The 15,558-nt window shown below is 32.7% G+C and overlaps 1 protein-coding gene across 2 annotated transcripts in view; it reads left to right on the top strand.

Annotated features, from left to right (window-relative positions):
- IPMK (inositol polyphosphate multikinase) overlaps positions 1-14,538 on the top strand; it is a 54,419-nt gene extending 39,881 nt beyond the window's left edge. For both annotated transcript variants that reach the window (XM_027528777.1, XM_027528778.1), the window contains exons 5-6: positions 8,238-8,319; positions 9,404-14,538. In XM_027528777.1, coding sequence (XP_027384578.1) covers positions 8,238-8,319; positions 9,404-10,026 — 705 coding nt within the window. In that variant the 3' untranslated portion in view covers positions 10,027-14,538. The remainder of the gene's footprint in view (positions 1-8,237; positions 8,320-9,403) is intronic.
- The last annotated feature ends 1,020 nt before the right edge of the window (positions 14,539-15,558 follow it).

The following is a 15,558-nucleotide window of genomic DNA, read 5'->3' as shown; positions in this document are numbered from 1 at the left end:
TTGGAGTACAGATATTTTTAATTTTGAAGTCTAATTTAATTTTGCCTTTTGTTGTTTGTGCTCTTTGTTTCATGACTGAAAAACCATTGCCTAACCTAAAGTCATGAATATTTACTCCTATATTTCTTCTATAGTTTTTAACTGTTACATTGAGATATATGTATATTTTAAGTTAGTTTTTTGTGTGTGGTTTGAGGATGGGGTCAACCTTTCTCTTTTGCGTATGTGTATCTAGTTATCCCAGCACCATTTGTTGAGAAGACCATTTTTTCCCTCATTGAGTGCTCTGGACATACTTGTTGAAATAAGTTGACCATAAATGAGAGTGCATTTCTGGACTCTGAATTCTCTTCTGTTGATTCATATTGTCTATCTTTATGGAAGAACCACAGTCTTTTTTTTTTTCTTTTTCAGCTTTATTTGAGGTATCATTTACACAAGATATTTAAAGTATACATTGTGGTGATTTGAAATACATACACATTGTAGAAGGATTCACTCATTTAGTTTATTAACACATCTTTCACCTCACATATTTACCTTTTATTTCTACCCTCTTAGCAGATTTCAGTTATGCAGTAGTATTATTGATGTGTCACCATATTTTACATTAGATTCTCAGACTTTAATCTTATAGTTGGAAAGTGAATACTAACCTCTTTGTATTTCCCCTCCCAGTCCTTGGTAAACTTTACCACTTTCTACTCTCTTGTTTCTATGAGTCTGGTTTGTTTTTCAGATTCCCATGTGTAAGCGAAGATGTGCAATATTTGTCTTTGTCTTAGTTCACTTAGCATAATGCCCTTAAGGTTCATCTGTGTTACTCCAGATAGTAGATTTCCTTCTTCTTAATGACTGAATAATCTGTTGTTTATGTACAGGCATACCTTGGAGATACCATGGGTTCAACAATAAAGCAGATATTACAATAAAATAAGTCATAATTTTTAGTTTCTCAGTGCATATGAAAATTTTGTTTACACTGTACTATAATCTAAGTATGCAAAAGCATTATGTATAAAAAAATGGATGTGACTTAATTTAAAAATACTTTATTGCTAAAGAAATGCCAAAACAATTATAATAGTAATATCAAAGATCACCGATCACAGCTAACATAACAATACAGTAATAATGAAAAAGTTTGAAATATTGCGAGAATTACCAGATGTGACACAGAGACATGAACTGAGGCAAATGCTGTTGGAAAAAATGGCTCTGATAGACTTGTTCAATGTAAGGTTGCTATAAACTTTCAGTTTTGAAGGTTTCTATACTCTGAAGGTTTACACAGTGTCTATGAAGTGCAATAAAATGAGGTGTGCCTGTACATACCACATCTTTATCCTTTCATTCATTGATGTACAGTTAAATTGTTTTATATCACAATTAGGCTATTGTGAATCATGCTGCAGTGAACAGGTAGTTTGTGTAGTGCCAGGATATGTGTTTTCTTTTTCTTGGGTGTATAATGGTATTTCTTAAGTTTTTGAGGAACTTTCATACTGTTTTTTATAGTGGCTGTACCAGTTTACATTCCTACTAGTAGTACTCAAGGTTTCCCTTTCCTTCATATTCTCAACAACACTTGTTAGTTTTTCCTATCAAATTGTCTGACTTCTTTATATGTTTTGAGTGTTAACCCTTTACCAGATACGTTGATTTGCAGCAGGTATTTTCTCAGAATTACCCTGTCTGTTTTTTTGTTTTGTTTTGTTTTGTTTTGTTTGGCTATACCACATGGCTTGCTAGATCTTAGTTCCCTGATCAGAGATTGAACTCTGGCCCATGTCAGTGAAAGCACTGAGTGCTAACCACTGGACCACCAGGGAATTCCCAAAAACCATACTGTCTTGATTAATGTAGCTTTGGAATAACTTTTGAAACTAGGAATTGTTAGACTTCCAACTTTGTTCTTTTCCAAGATTGTTTGGACTACCTAGGGACCCTTCAACTTCCTTGTGAATTTTAGGATCAGTCTGTCAGTTTCTGCAAGCAAGTGTCTACCTGGGATTTTGGGTAGGAATTATGTTGAATCTGTAATTTGAGTTCTCCTAATTTTATTCTCATGGCTTTCCTTTGTATAGTAGTCAACAGTTTATAATTACATATAGTTTGCTTATCTGAGAAAGGATATGATTGCAGTGTGAAATAATGAATGACTTATGTAAGTCTAGAATGTTAAAATTGGGAGATATAACTTGAAATTTAGTGTGAGTTCTATTAAGATTTTTTTTTCAGATAGTTGTTTCCTTAGCGTTTGGCAAATTTATTAAACTTTTCAATCACAATGGGTTTATAGATTAATACTAAAGATAGAGTTGGATAATTTTAGAATCAGTGTTCCAGATTCAAAAAATTTTCCTCCAAGACAATCATGCCTAATTTAAATTAAAAAACAAAACAAAACAAAAATCCCAAAACCAACCCTCACTGAATATACTGAAGTTTACCAAATATATCAGTTTTAAATTGTTTTTCTGTTATATTTAACCAGTAAATAGGAAGAGGTTTGGTGGGCAGAAGAAAATGCCAATTTAGGAATTCCTTATATTTAATTAATTATATGCCAACAAAGGTCTGTATAGTCAAAGCTGTGGTTTTTCCAATAGTCATGTATGGATATGAGAGTTGGACTATGAAAAAAATTGAGTGCCGAAAAATGATGCTTTTGAACAGTGGTGTTGGAGAAGACTCTTGAGAGTCCCTTGGACTGCAAGATCAAACCAGCCCATCCTAAAGGAAAAATCAGTCCTGCATGTTCATTGGAAGGAAGGTCTAATGCTAAAGCTCCAATACTTTGGCCACCTGATATGAAGAACTGACTCTGGAAAAGACCCTGATGCTGGGAGGGATTGAGGGCAGGAGGAGAAGGGGGACCACAGAGGATGAGATGGCTGGATGGCATCACCAACTCGATGGACATGAGTTTGGGTGAACTCTGGGAGTTGATGATGGACAGGGAGGCCTGGTGTGCTGTAGTCCATGGGGTCGGAAACAGTGAGACATGACTGAGTGACTGAACAGAACTGAATTATATATAATTATTTCTTATATAAATATAAGGAATTTATACATATAAATATATTTATAGGAATTTATTACATTTAAAGGAATTTATTTATACAAATACATAATTTATTTATACAAATACATAAATTCCAGAAATTAATTAATTAAATCTTTTGGTTGCACTGTGCAGCATGTGGGATCTTAGTTCCCTGACCAGGAATCAAACCCATGCCCTCTGCATTGGCAGCATAGAATCTTAAGCACTGGACTGCCAGGGAAGTCCCAGGAATTCCTTGTTTTTAAATGACTGTCAACAATTATACTGTTATCTCCTTGATCCCAAGATGGTATAGATGATAAGACTCACTTTGATTTAATAACAAAAGATATATTAAGATAATTTGTAACAAAAAAGAAACATAATAGGAGCTATAAGAGCAAAGCAGTCAAGAGAGGAGGAGTATAGAGTGACTTTGGAAAATATAGTATTTTGAACTGGCAACAGGGAAAATAGGTAGAAAATCAAGAAGCAGAGCATTTTTTTAACTAGTTCATGAAAGGTGGCTGTAAGTTTATGTAACGAGCATATTATATATAGGCAGGTGGAGTGTATTTTAGCTTAAAGTATGAGACTTGAGAGAAGTAAATATATCAGCAGCTTGCTTTGGGACTTTCTGCCTTTTTCAAGTAGCGTCCTTAGTGGTCAACTATTAAGTGAATCAATGGTTGTTTAATTTTCCAGTTTTATATTGACTTTTTAAACATGTGCTGTATAACTGTGGGATTATTATATTTATCGGACTTCTCTGTTGGCTCAGGCAGTAAAGAATCAGCCTGCAATGCAGGAGATGTGGGTTCAATTTCTGGGTGGGGAAGATCTCCTGAAGAAGAGAATGGCTAACCACTCCAGTATTCTTACCTGGAGAATTCTGTGGACAGAGAAACCTATTGGGCTACAGTCCTTGGGGTTGCAAAGAGTCAGACATGACTGAGAGACTAACACTTAAAATATTAACTGCAAATAATGAAATACCATTTGTAGAAATTCACTTGAAATTTCTTTAAAACATATAATTCAAGATTTTAGTTGATTTATACTTGTCATTTTCTTCCCTTCCTCATGTCTTCCAGGTTACCTTTCCTTTAAAAACAATTAAGTATCTTTTTTGTTACCTGTATCGATATTTTCAAGGTGGCACTGTTAACTTTTGATTTACCAATGTCTTTGTAACTGATCAAGACTGGGTAATGGGTTGAGATTGGAGAAATTCTCAGATCTCTTTATGTTCTAGCTTTAACTAGTAAAGTAGAAGTAAACAGACATGCCTGAAATGAATACAACATTGTAAATCAACTATACCTCAGTAAAAAATAAATGAATAAATGAAATTAAGTAAATAGAGAAAGAGAGAATATAAATAAAGGAGTCTCACTGAAACTAGTTAGCTTTAATCTGTAGATGAAATCTAGATTTTTCATATGTGAATTTTTTTTTTTTTAAATATGTGAAATTTATGCTCAGAAAATACATCCCTGGATAGTAGAATGGTGAAGTTTTGAGAATCCTTTTCTGGGGATTCTATAAACATTTCCTAGTTGGTAGTTTTGGAGAAGGCAATGGAAACCCACTCCAGTACTCTTGCCTGGAAAATCCCATGGGCGGAGGAGCCTGCTAGGCTGCAGTCCATGGGGTCGCAAAGAGTCGGACACGACTGAAGCTACTTAGCAGCAGCAGCAGCCGTTGGTAGTTTACATGACTGGGTATTTGAAAATTCTTCTCATTTATTTTTGTATTTAATTTAATCACATTATTTTCTCAATTTCATCTTCTTATTGCAAGATAAGTGACACATGACATTGTGTATGTTTGAGCTGTACAGCGTGTTGATTTGATAAATTTATATATTGCCATCTTATTGCCATATAGTATTAGCTAATACCTCTGTCATTTTGAAAGTCCTCTTTTACACGTATTTCTGGGCATAGAGAACATGAGTACTTTTTAAAAAATCACTTTCTGGATATGATTAACTGTCCTTATAAAAATAATTTTTCCTGTAGTCAAATGTAATTTTGGCATATATATATAAAGTGTTTTTCTTCTGTTCATAGTAACACTTTGTTCAAGATAAATTGTCTTTCTTTAAATAGGCTGCTAAGTGTATGTAAAAAGAACACAGTTCTATTTGGATTTTTTGAATAAAGTGAAGCATTTGAGATAGACAGTAAGTAGCCATATCATACTGAAAGTTATAAAATACCAGTTTCTAAAGCAATGTATTCTTAATGCTTCTTAAAAATATTTAATTAAAAATTGATGAAATACATCACTGTATGGTTCAGATGCCAAAAAGTATAGAAACATATACTGCGAGAAGTCACCCTCCCCACACAGGATATATTATATATCCTGCGTGAGGATATAATTATATTAACATAATTAATAGTGATTTTTTTTTCCCTCACCAATGTATGCTTCCAGAGATATTTGTTCCTATATTGCGAAACCATCTACTTTGAACACTGTTCTGTATCTTGCTTTTTTTCTGTTTAATGTATCATGGAGATTTTTCCATAGTGGCATTACCAGCTGTCTGTAATGGATCTTTGACTTGTTTCCAGTCTTTTGCTGTTACGAATAATGTTAGAAATGAATGACTGGAGACCTTCCTTATTTCACCAGTGTGCTAGGGTATTTATGGAATAAGTGCCTAGAGGGGAATTGAGCTTGTATGCATTTATAATTGTGGTAGATATTGGCAATCTGCTTGATACAGAGCAGTGATTTTGAACCAGTTCAGTTCAGTCGCTCAGTCATGTCCAACTCTGCAATCCCATGAACTACGGCATGCGACTATTGCAGCATTCTAACTATTGTTTCTTGACCTGCATACAGATTTCTCAGGAGGCAGGTCAAGTGGTCTGGTATTCCCATCTCTTTAAGAATTTTGCACAGTTTGTTGTGATTCACACAGTCAAAAGCTTTGGCATCGTCAATAAAGCAGAAGTAGATGGTTTGAACCAGGGGCAGTTTAATTTCCCAGGGAGTCATTCGGCAGTGTCTGGAGATACTTTTGGTTGCCACAATTTGGGGATAGTCTGTGTTCCTGGTGTGTTTGAGACCTGATTTCAGTGAACTCTTCAGATCCATTGTTCATTTTCCCATGAGTAAACATGCTCTTTGTTCATCAGATACATTTCAAATACCTTTTTTTTTCTGTTGGTCTTTTGATTTTTGAATGGCAAAAACACTATCAACATTTTAAAAAGCGTATTGTATGTGGTAGATTGAGTTTTAGTTGGAAATGCCTTCCCTAGTTACCAGTTATTCAAGGATTCTGCCATCTTGAGATGGGAAGGCATTTTATTCTGTTCATTTTGATCTTTGATGTATTTGGATTATTATTAATAATTTAGTATAAGTTATAAATGCAACTTATTTTTTTCCAGATCCCCACTTAATGATACTAATACCATTTAATAATCATCCATCTTTTTCTACTGGTTTAAAATACCATGGTCACATACAGGCTTCTCATATGTTTTTAATTCTATAATATGTTTTAATAGAATTATTATCCTGAAGAGATATCTCTACTCCTGTGTTCATTGCAGCATTATACACAATAGCCAAGATGTGGAAACAACCTATCTGGGAGCAACCTAAGTGTTCGTCTACAGATTTATGGACATAGAAGGTGTGGTTCTTTACACAGTGGAATATTATTCAGCAATTATAAAGAAGGAAGTCCTGCCATTTGCAACAACATGGATGAAACTATGCAATAAACCAAAAAAAGACAGATAGTATGTGGTGGCACTTACATATGTAGTCAAAAACAGAAACTCAAAAGACAAAGCTGATTTCATAAAAACAGAAAATGCAATGGGGCTTTCCAGGGACTTGGGGAAGGGAGAAATGAGATCAGAAGATACAAACTTTGAGTTATAAGATAAATTCTTATAAGTTAATGTATACCATAGTGACTACAAGTGTGCTAAGTCGCTTCAGTTTTGTCCGACTCTTTGCGACCCTGTGGACTGTAGCCTGCCAGGCTCCTCTGTCCATGGGATTCTCCAGGCAAAAATATTGGAGTGGGTTGCCATCTCCTCCTCCAGGGGATCTTTTTGATCCAGGGATTGTAGCTGTGTCTCTTATGTCTCCTGTATTGGCAGGTGGGTTCTTTACCAGTAGTGTCACCAGTTAATAATACAATATTCTTGAAATTGGCTGAGAGTGGATCTTACATACACACTAAAAATTAGTTAACTGTATGAAGTGGTGCATGTGTTTATTTTCTTGATCTTAGTAATCATTCTGCTGTGTTTAGTTTTAATTCAGTTGCTTAGTCGTGTCCGACTGTTTGAGACCCCATGGACTGCAGCACACCAGGCCTCCCTGTCTAACCCACTCCAGTATTCTTGCCTGGGAGATCCCATGGGCAAAGGAGCCTGGAAGGCCACAGTCCATAGGGGTCTCAAAGAGTGGGACATAACTGAGCGATTAACACTTTCACTTTTCCGTATAATCTCTTTTACATTTTATCTTATGAGTACTTTGCACATAAGGTTCATGCCTTCTGTTTATTCCTTTGTTTTATTTCCTAACTTGATTTATAAGTGGAGTCTTACATTTTATAGTCAATTGTTTGTATATATGGAAGCTTATTTTCTATTTACTAATTTGTACTGTCACCATTTCAGGTTTTTATTGTTTGTGTTTCTTTTTAAATTGATTTTTCCAATTATATAACCATTATGTACAAAGGGTAATATTTTTTCCCTCCTTTTCAAATTATGCTTCTTATTTCTTTGTAATCTATTTGGATTTGCATAAGCTCTGGAACAATATTAGGTAATAATAATGATAAAAGGTATTGTGGTAGAGTAGTTTTTGTGGAAATTTCTTCTATTTTAAGACAAATGCTTCCTTATTTCATTTTTAAACTTGAGACTAACTTTTGATAGATTGAAATGGATAATTTTTTTTCATATTGGAAATACTTAACTATCTTTTTAGAGAGTTTTCGTCAGTAGTGGATATAAATATGCTAAATGCCTTTTCAGCATCATTGATATGACACTATGACTCTTTTTCATCTTAAATCCATTAGAATGAGTTATATGAGTAGATCTTCCCATCTTTAGCCATCCTTTCATTGCTGGGATAAAACCCCCAGGGTTAAGGAGTATTAGTTTTTAATATTCAGTATTTTTTCTGACAGGTTTATCATGTTCATTCTGATAGCTATGAGACAAAAAACCAGCACTATGGAAGAAGCTTAACAAAAGAAACTCTAAAGGATGGTAAGGATTGAGAAACCATACTTCAGTGCTTTTTATTACTATAGAATTAATCAGAATAATTCTAAAGTGATTTCAGTTTTAGTTCTTCTTTGGTGTTGTGATTCAATTCTCAATACTGTCTTAACATATATACTTTTAAAATATGTATGGCCAAGATATTATAAAAGCAATGATAACAGATTTCCAGATATAATGTTCTGTTAAAGTTTATTATTAACTGTATCCAGGATGAGGAAGAAGTTGAGTAGTGTAAATAGTTGAAAAAATGTTTATGCTTACAAAATACTCATCTACGATGTTTGATATTTGCCTTGGTATACTTAACCAATAGCAAGATAACATTCAAATTGGCTCTATATTAAAATATTTCTCAGGCCAATATGAATATATTTTTTTAGCAGTTTTTATCCCAAAGTAGGGGAACAGCAAAAATCAAATTCCATGAATTCCCAAATATGATAAAATATGCATAAATAATTTTAAAAGAGGCTTAATATGATAGGTTAAAACATTAAGTCTCAGTATTGAATAACATACTTAACTTGGACTACTGCTAGTCTCCAAAGTGAGCTCACCTTTTGTGAAAGGCTGGTTTAATTAGTATTGTTGAGAGCATAAAAAATTAAGTACAGTTATGATTTGGTATTTTGGTAATGGACTGTTGTCATAATTGAAAATGGTTATGCTTTGACTCTAGGTTCTAGATTAGTTCATGATTCTAACAAACATATAGTCTTACTATAAAATTCCTCATAATAGCAAATGAAGCAAATCTTGGAATCCTATTCCTTAAGAGAATATATATAGAGGGCACTAAACTAGTAGTCTACCTGTAGTAAATTTTTTGTCTAAATAAGGTATTTTGCTTTACTTAAGTGTCGTTTGTATGTTTTCTAATAAGAATGTCTTCACCAGAAATTAAGTTGAGCTCCAAGATTCTGTGTTTAACTGGAATTCTTATCTGTTCACTTAATTGCAGGGGCTGATGGGAGAAAGTTTAAGAGTTGTATCTAAGATGAAAGTACTTCCCAAGTGATGGTTATTTCATAATTTCATTATAATCCTAGTATTTTCCTTTTTATAGGAGTCTCCCATTTTTTTCATAATGGATTCTGCTTAAGAAGAGATGCTATTGCTGCCAGTATTCAGAAGATTGAGAAAATTCTCCAGTGGTTTGAAAGCCAAAAGCAGCTTAACTTTTATGCAAGTTCATTACTGTTTGTTTATGAAGGTTCATCTCAGCCAACTACTACAAAATTGAATGACAGGACTTTGGCAGAAAAGTTTTTGTCCAAAGGTCAGCTCTCAGACACAGATGTACTGGAGTACAATAATAACTTTCATGTGTTAAATTCTACAGCGAATGGAAAAATAGAAGCTTCAGTGGGTAAAAGCTTGTCCAAAATGTATGCTTGTCACAGAAAAATGTATTCAAAAAAGCATCACAGTCAGACTTCGTTGAAAGTTGAAAATATAGAGCAAGACAATGGTTGGAAAAGCATGTCACAGGAGCGTTTAAATGGAAATGTACTTTCCCAACTGGAAAAAGTTTTCTGCCATCTTCCCACTGGTTGTCAAGAGACTGCAGAAGTAGAAGTGAGAATGATAGACTTTGCTCATGTGTTCCCTAGCAACACAGTAGATGAGGGATATGTTTATGGGCTGAAGCATTTAATTACTGTACTGCAGAGCATATTAGACAATTGAATCTTTTACTGCAGTCTTTTAAAGGGGTGGGGCAATCATAATGAAGAGCAGCAGTTAATAACTCTGCACTTGTAATGCTGTGTAAAAAATTTGTATTGTGAGTCTACATTTTGTCTTTATACTTTTGGTAGAAGAGTTAACTTTTTTATAATCTTAACTCAGGAAAACTAATTATTTGTTCATTAGAAAACTATAAAGAGTAAAGAAACTTAGGAATGTTATGCAGGGAATGTGGTGGTACGTGGCTTAAATGTCTGTTGGCTCAAGCAAAATGCAAACCATTATTCAATCATAATGAGTTTAGTTTGTTTTCTGTAGCCATTTATCATGAAACCTCTGTCTACCCGGACATAGTGAGCCATATCTATAACTCATTACATTATTAGAATACTTTAAAAAATGTAGAAAGCATAGGCTGATATCCTTAGTATTGCTATGTATGAAGTTATTAAAACTGGAGAAAATTCTACAGAAAAAAGTTACTCTTTAGGTTTTGTATTAAAAGTTCAAACCAGCATATCAAAAGGTGCTTCTTAGTAAAATGATTTAGGATTATTGCATTCCAAAAGCACATTTTTTTCCTTTCATTTTCACTTATATACATAATTCACGAAAAAGATCATTGAAATGGATAGAAACAACAACAACAAAAGTCTTGAAATTAAGGGCACTTATTAGTCTTGCCAGGGTTAGGGAAAAGAGAAGATATTTGCAACGAACAAAATATTTTTCTTTTAAAATGTTTAATTTATGGGAAAATTGGAATATGTATTTACTACATTGTAACAAGTATTTATAAACCATAAAGTACCTTGCCTTTTACTCTGTAGCTTCAAAAAGATGGATGATTGAAGCTCTTTTTGTTTCCCCTTTAAATAACTCATTTTGAGGTTTTTCTTTTATCATGTGTTTATATGTCCCCTTTTAGTTAAGCAGTGGTATTGACTGTATGTTGCTAAAAAGTGTTTCTCAGAATTCTAATAAGCAGTTAAGGACAAAATTCAGTTGTCAAAAATAGCATGTATAAATTAGTACGTCATACAGAGCTTGGTGCATATCTAAATTCATGCTTCTGTTTCATTCTTACTCAAAACAGTTTTATATCATATTCAAGAGAGTGATTATAATTTAATTTCATGAAAGGGGCAGTGCTAATTTTCTTGGAAAAAGTAGATCTGTAAGTATTATCTCTGTTTCACATTCACCACCTTAAAAAAAACTAGTTATTATCAGAAACATTTAAAACTTTGAAATTAAATTTGCAAAAATGTTAAATGTTTGTTTTCATTGAACTTTGATTTACCAGAAAAATGTCTTAAGTAGTTAACAGTCTTGTCATATTCTTGGAAGTTGTTTTAGAGTTGTGAACTGTTAGACTCTTCCCTTTCCTTCCCCCTCAGAATTAAAATACCCTTTTTTAGTGTGAAGGAAAATATCACAGTTTTATCTCACCTTCCCAACCCTCTCTCTGAATGTGCTTTTGCAATCATCTGAGCACAGAGAAGTATGAAATTAATTCTATGCTTAGTAACTTTATTAAGCTTGTATACCTTTAAAATTCACATGCATTTATTATAGCAAAATTTGATTATTTTATATTTTTTATTTAGGGTCAATGTAGGTATTTTCCATAAGGACTTCATATGTTTGCCTATTGCCTAAATGGGTATTGCTATAGCTTTTAAATTTTTGTTTTGCTTTTTCCATCCTACAATGTGGACTTTTGTTGTTGTTGTTACTTGGGTAGTGATTCAGTAGATCTTAAGCTCAGATAATTAAACACTATTTTGAATCTTAACAAGATACTTTTTAGTATGGGATAGTATCAACCTATTACAATGAATTAATAAATTTAAGTATTATCATATTTTTGTGCATTTTAGCTCAATAAAATGTGAATCTATTGTTCCAGATTTTCTTTATCCATATTTAGAAATAATGGATTTGTAAAATCAGTGTCTTACCTTTTTGATAGATAATGTTTTGTTTTCATAAAACCAGAAATACTTTTATCTTTTGTTCTTCAGGGAAGGGATTCACATTTTATTCTGTTTACATTTTTTTTTTAATCACTGTCATTCACTGCCTATTTGGTGTTACTTTATAGGTAAGCTTACATGTAAGAGAACAAGTATTGGTTTGCGTTTATCTACATGTGATTATTTTATTGTCTAGTCCAGTCATATAACATTATGCTGAAATTTACCACTGTGGGGATGAAAGATCACTAGTCACCAAGCATATTTAAACATTTAAATGTTTAAGAAATAATAATAAGGATATAGTTTGGGTTAATAGGATACCATAGTTTCTTCTCCCTAGGAATCAAAAATAATGATTTTTGTGTATTTCTTATGAAATGCACTCATGAAAAAGACTTTAATTATGGATAGTGAATAATACATTTCTCTAATAAAAATTTAAATTGTATAATAGTTTTATAATAAAGTATTTACAGTAATCAGTATTTTAATATGGATGAAAGTTGCATAGATTCAGATAAATTTAAAATTGATGATAAATGCTAAATATTTTATCTAAATAGTTTTTCAAGAAACAGTTGTGAAAATGTGTGTATTAAATGACTCTAAACTGGAGCATGTGGTATTTTCAACTCCGTATTCATTATTTGTTTAATATGTCTAGAAATTGTACTTACTGTGCCTCTCTACACTACAATTTGCTGTTGTGGGGCTTTAGATTGTGTTCAACTGAATATGATCTTTTTTCGTGACTTTAATTGAGTATAATTTACTGTTTTATGATTTCCAAGATGATCTTCATATCTCTGTACCATATATATATGTGTATATATATCAAACTTATAATGTAGCTTAAGATAAAATTAATTTTCAGAGATATTTCAGTTGCAGTTTTCTTATTTCATGCAACTGAAAACACTTTTGTTTCTAGGATTTGGAATATTAAAGAACATGTAGGATGAAAAAAAATGGTAGAACAATGAAAAAATTTTATTTGTGAAATTATAGAAATTTTGTCCACTATTTTAAGGCATTGTCATCATTTCAGTACCATCTGCCCTTAGTAGTTTGGCATTTGATACTGTAAAACTTGATTTGCTTTAAAAATTGTTTACAGTGCTTTGTAATAATCTTCCTTATCCAGTGCCTTTAACCTTGATTTGATATATTTGTAGCCTTGGTTATCCTTCCTTACATCCTGTAATATCTTCATAGCCTACACTTAAATTAAAAAAAAAAAAAAAGTCAATTTGGTCAAGTGAAGAAGTAGCAATTATCTGCCAATGCTTTGGGAAAATAAGTAATGTTGTCTATGGAGGCCAGGCATCTTAGTTCATCCAGAAATATAAATGGGACAAACATTTTTAACCCCTGAATATATAGTTGTGATCCAATCAGACAAAGCCCTAACATTTCCAGCATTCTGTCTAGATTGACTGGGTTCAGGGCTAAATGAAAATAGAGATATGGAGAAATGCTTATTTAAAGGTAATAGTTAACTAACATTCAACTTCATGGAAAGATAAGTAATTGAGTTGAGATGAAGCAACTAACAATATGTTAGAGGTTAAAAATAATAGTTTGCAGCATTGTAACCTCTATTTGACATTTGAGTTCAGCTGTAATTATTGATAGCATTAAAAGGCCTTAATTTTTCTTGCTGGTAAAGGTACGTGTACTTAGACTGGTCATTTAGAGTAGTGTTTTAACATAGTATTACTGTGAAAAACATTCCATTACAAATTCACAAGCAAATTACTGCACATTTAAAAAATTGTACTTTTCAATTTACTGCAAGTATTTTAGACCTCTGACTTCAAATCATAGGTATTTTAATTTGGCAATGAATATGAAATTACTTTTTGATTTAAATGGTAATATTACTAAAATGCTTATTAATATTTTAGGAAGGTTGGAATCTCCATGTTTTTGGATTTAATATTTAAATTCTTATTAATTATTTTGATAGTATTTAGTAAGAGGAAATAGTACCCATGCAATTAAACAAATTAGAATATACTGTAAAGAATTTTTTTTTTAAATGTTGAAATTTGTCATCACTGGGGTTAAATTTTGGCCTGGTATTCACTTAAAATATACATTAACACATTTAATTATGAAATAAAATAGTCTTAAGTATGATATATGATGCACCTATATATAAATGAAAATGGCGTGCACAAAGACACTTTACTGTGGGAACTGAACTGGAAGATTTATGAAAGCATGTGAAATTGCACCTAAAATCGTGTTGTTAGTGACTATGCTAACTTTATTGTACTTGATGAATGAATGTATTTAGTCTAGTCAAAGTTACTTTGGTTTAAATGTCTAAACAATGTTTTTTTTAAAAAGTGTAATTTGTACTATTGATGAGGGGGGTATTCTTGGACTGCAGGGGTCATTGTCAATGTGTGATTTGTGTTTTTATAGAGTCATCTAATGTGATATACCAATTTTTATATAAGTCATATTTAGGTAATTCTAATAACTGTATATTTGACCACCTATTAAAATGTTTTGCATTGGAGCTTTTTTCATTAATTGTGATAGCTTACAGACTCCTGGTAGTTTGAAAATAACTTACTCATTCACCAAATATTTGAGTACATGTTATATACCAAAAACTGTAGGAATCATTGGGGAGTCAAAGATGATTAAGACAAAATATTAATAGAAGCATATGCATTGGAAATGAAAAAGTATGTAGAATATTTTGTATTAATATTTTTTTCTATCATAGTCTGAAATCTTTGGAATCAGCCTAGTAGGAGAAATAGACTATAAGAGAAAATATTGACTTAACTGTGAAAATATATACTATAATTTAAAACTTCAGAAACAGATTAGATATTTTTGCATGTATTTGAAACTTCATGAGTCACTTAGTGACCAAGTTTTTTTTTTTTTTTTTTTCTTTCATTCATTAATTACAGAGAGCACAATCCAACGTCTATCTACCCTGTATCATGCACTGTATTTGGCCTTGGAGATTCTAAAAAGTTGAATAAGGGATCTAGTACTTGCCCTCAAGATATGCACTGTCTGATAGAAGAAAAACATGTAAATGTGGGGAAAATGTTATTGAGGATATGATGCATACTTATCAATATCCAGCAGAGATGGAGAAGGGGAATCAGTTCTGATGGCATGTAAGAGGGTGAACACTTCACAGCAATTGTGAGTCAAAGCTCTCAAAGGTTGTGTGGCATTACTCATGCTTGCTGCTGTGCACTGTAGGGAGGAGCAGTGCTGTGTGAAGTACACTCCTTCAGTATCTTTGGGATTGGTTTCAGGAGCCCCCACGGGTACCAAATCCACAGGTCAAGCCCCTCATATAAAATGGCTAGTACAGTCAGCAGTCTATATTCATGGGTTTCAAATCCATAGATACAGAGGGCCTGCAAACCATATCTAAGTGGACACACCCAATTGAAACCTACCGTCTTTTTAAGACAGGCTCTTTGAGGAAGAAAAAAAAAAAAGACTGCCTGCCTAACCACTGAAAACAATAGGGAATTGCACTGCCATGGTCTCCAAGTTATGGCTA

The sequence above is a fragment of the Bos indicus x Bos taurus genome, chromosome 26 (assembly GCF_003369695.1).
Source record: "Bos indicus x Bos taurus breed Angus x Brahman F1 hybrid chromosome 26, Bos_hybrid_MaternalHap_v2.0, whole genome shotgun sequence".
In the NCBI taxonomy this organism is placed as follows: Eukaryota; Metazoa; Chordata; class Mammalia; order Artiodactyla; family Bovidae; genus Bos; species Bos indicus x Bos taurus.
The sequence above is the reverse complement of the archived record's forward strand: the minus strand, read 5'-3'. Positions and strand labels throughout refer to the sequence as shown.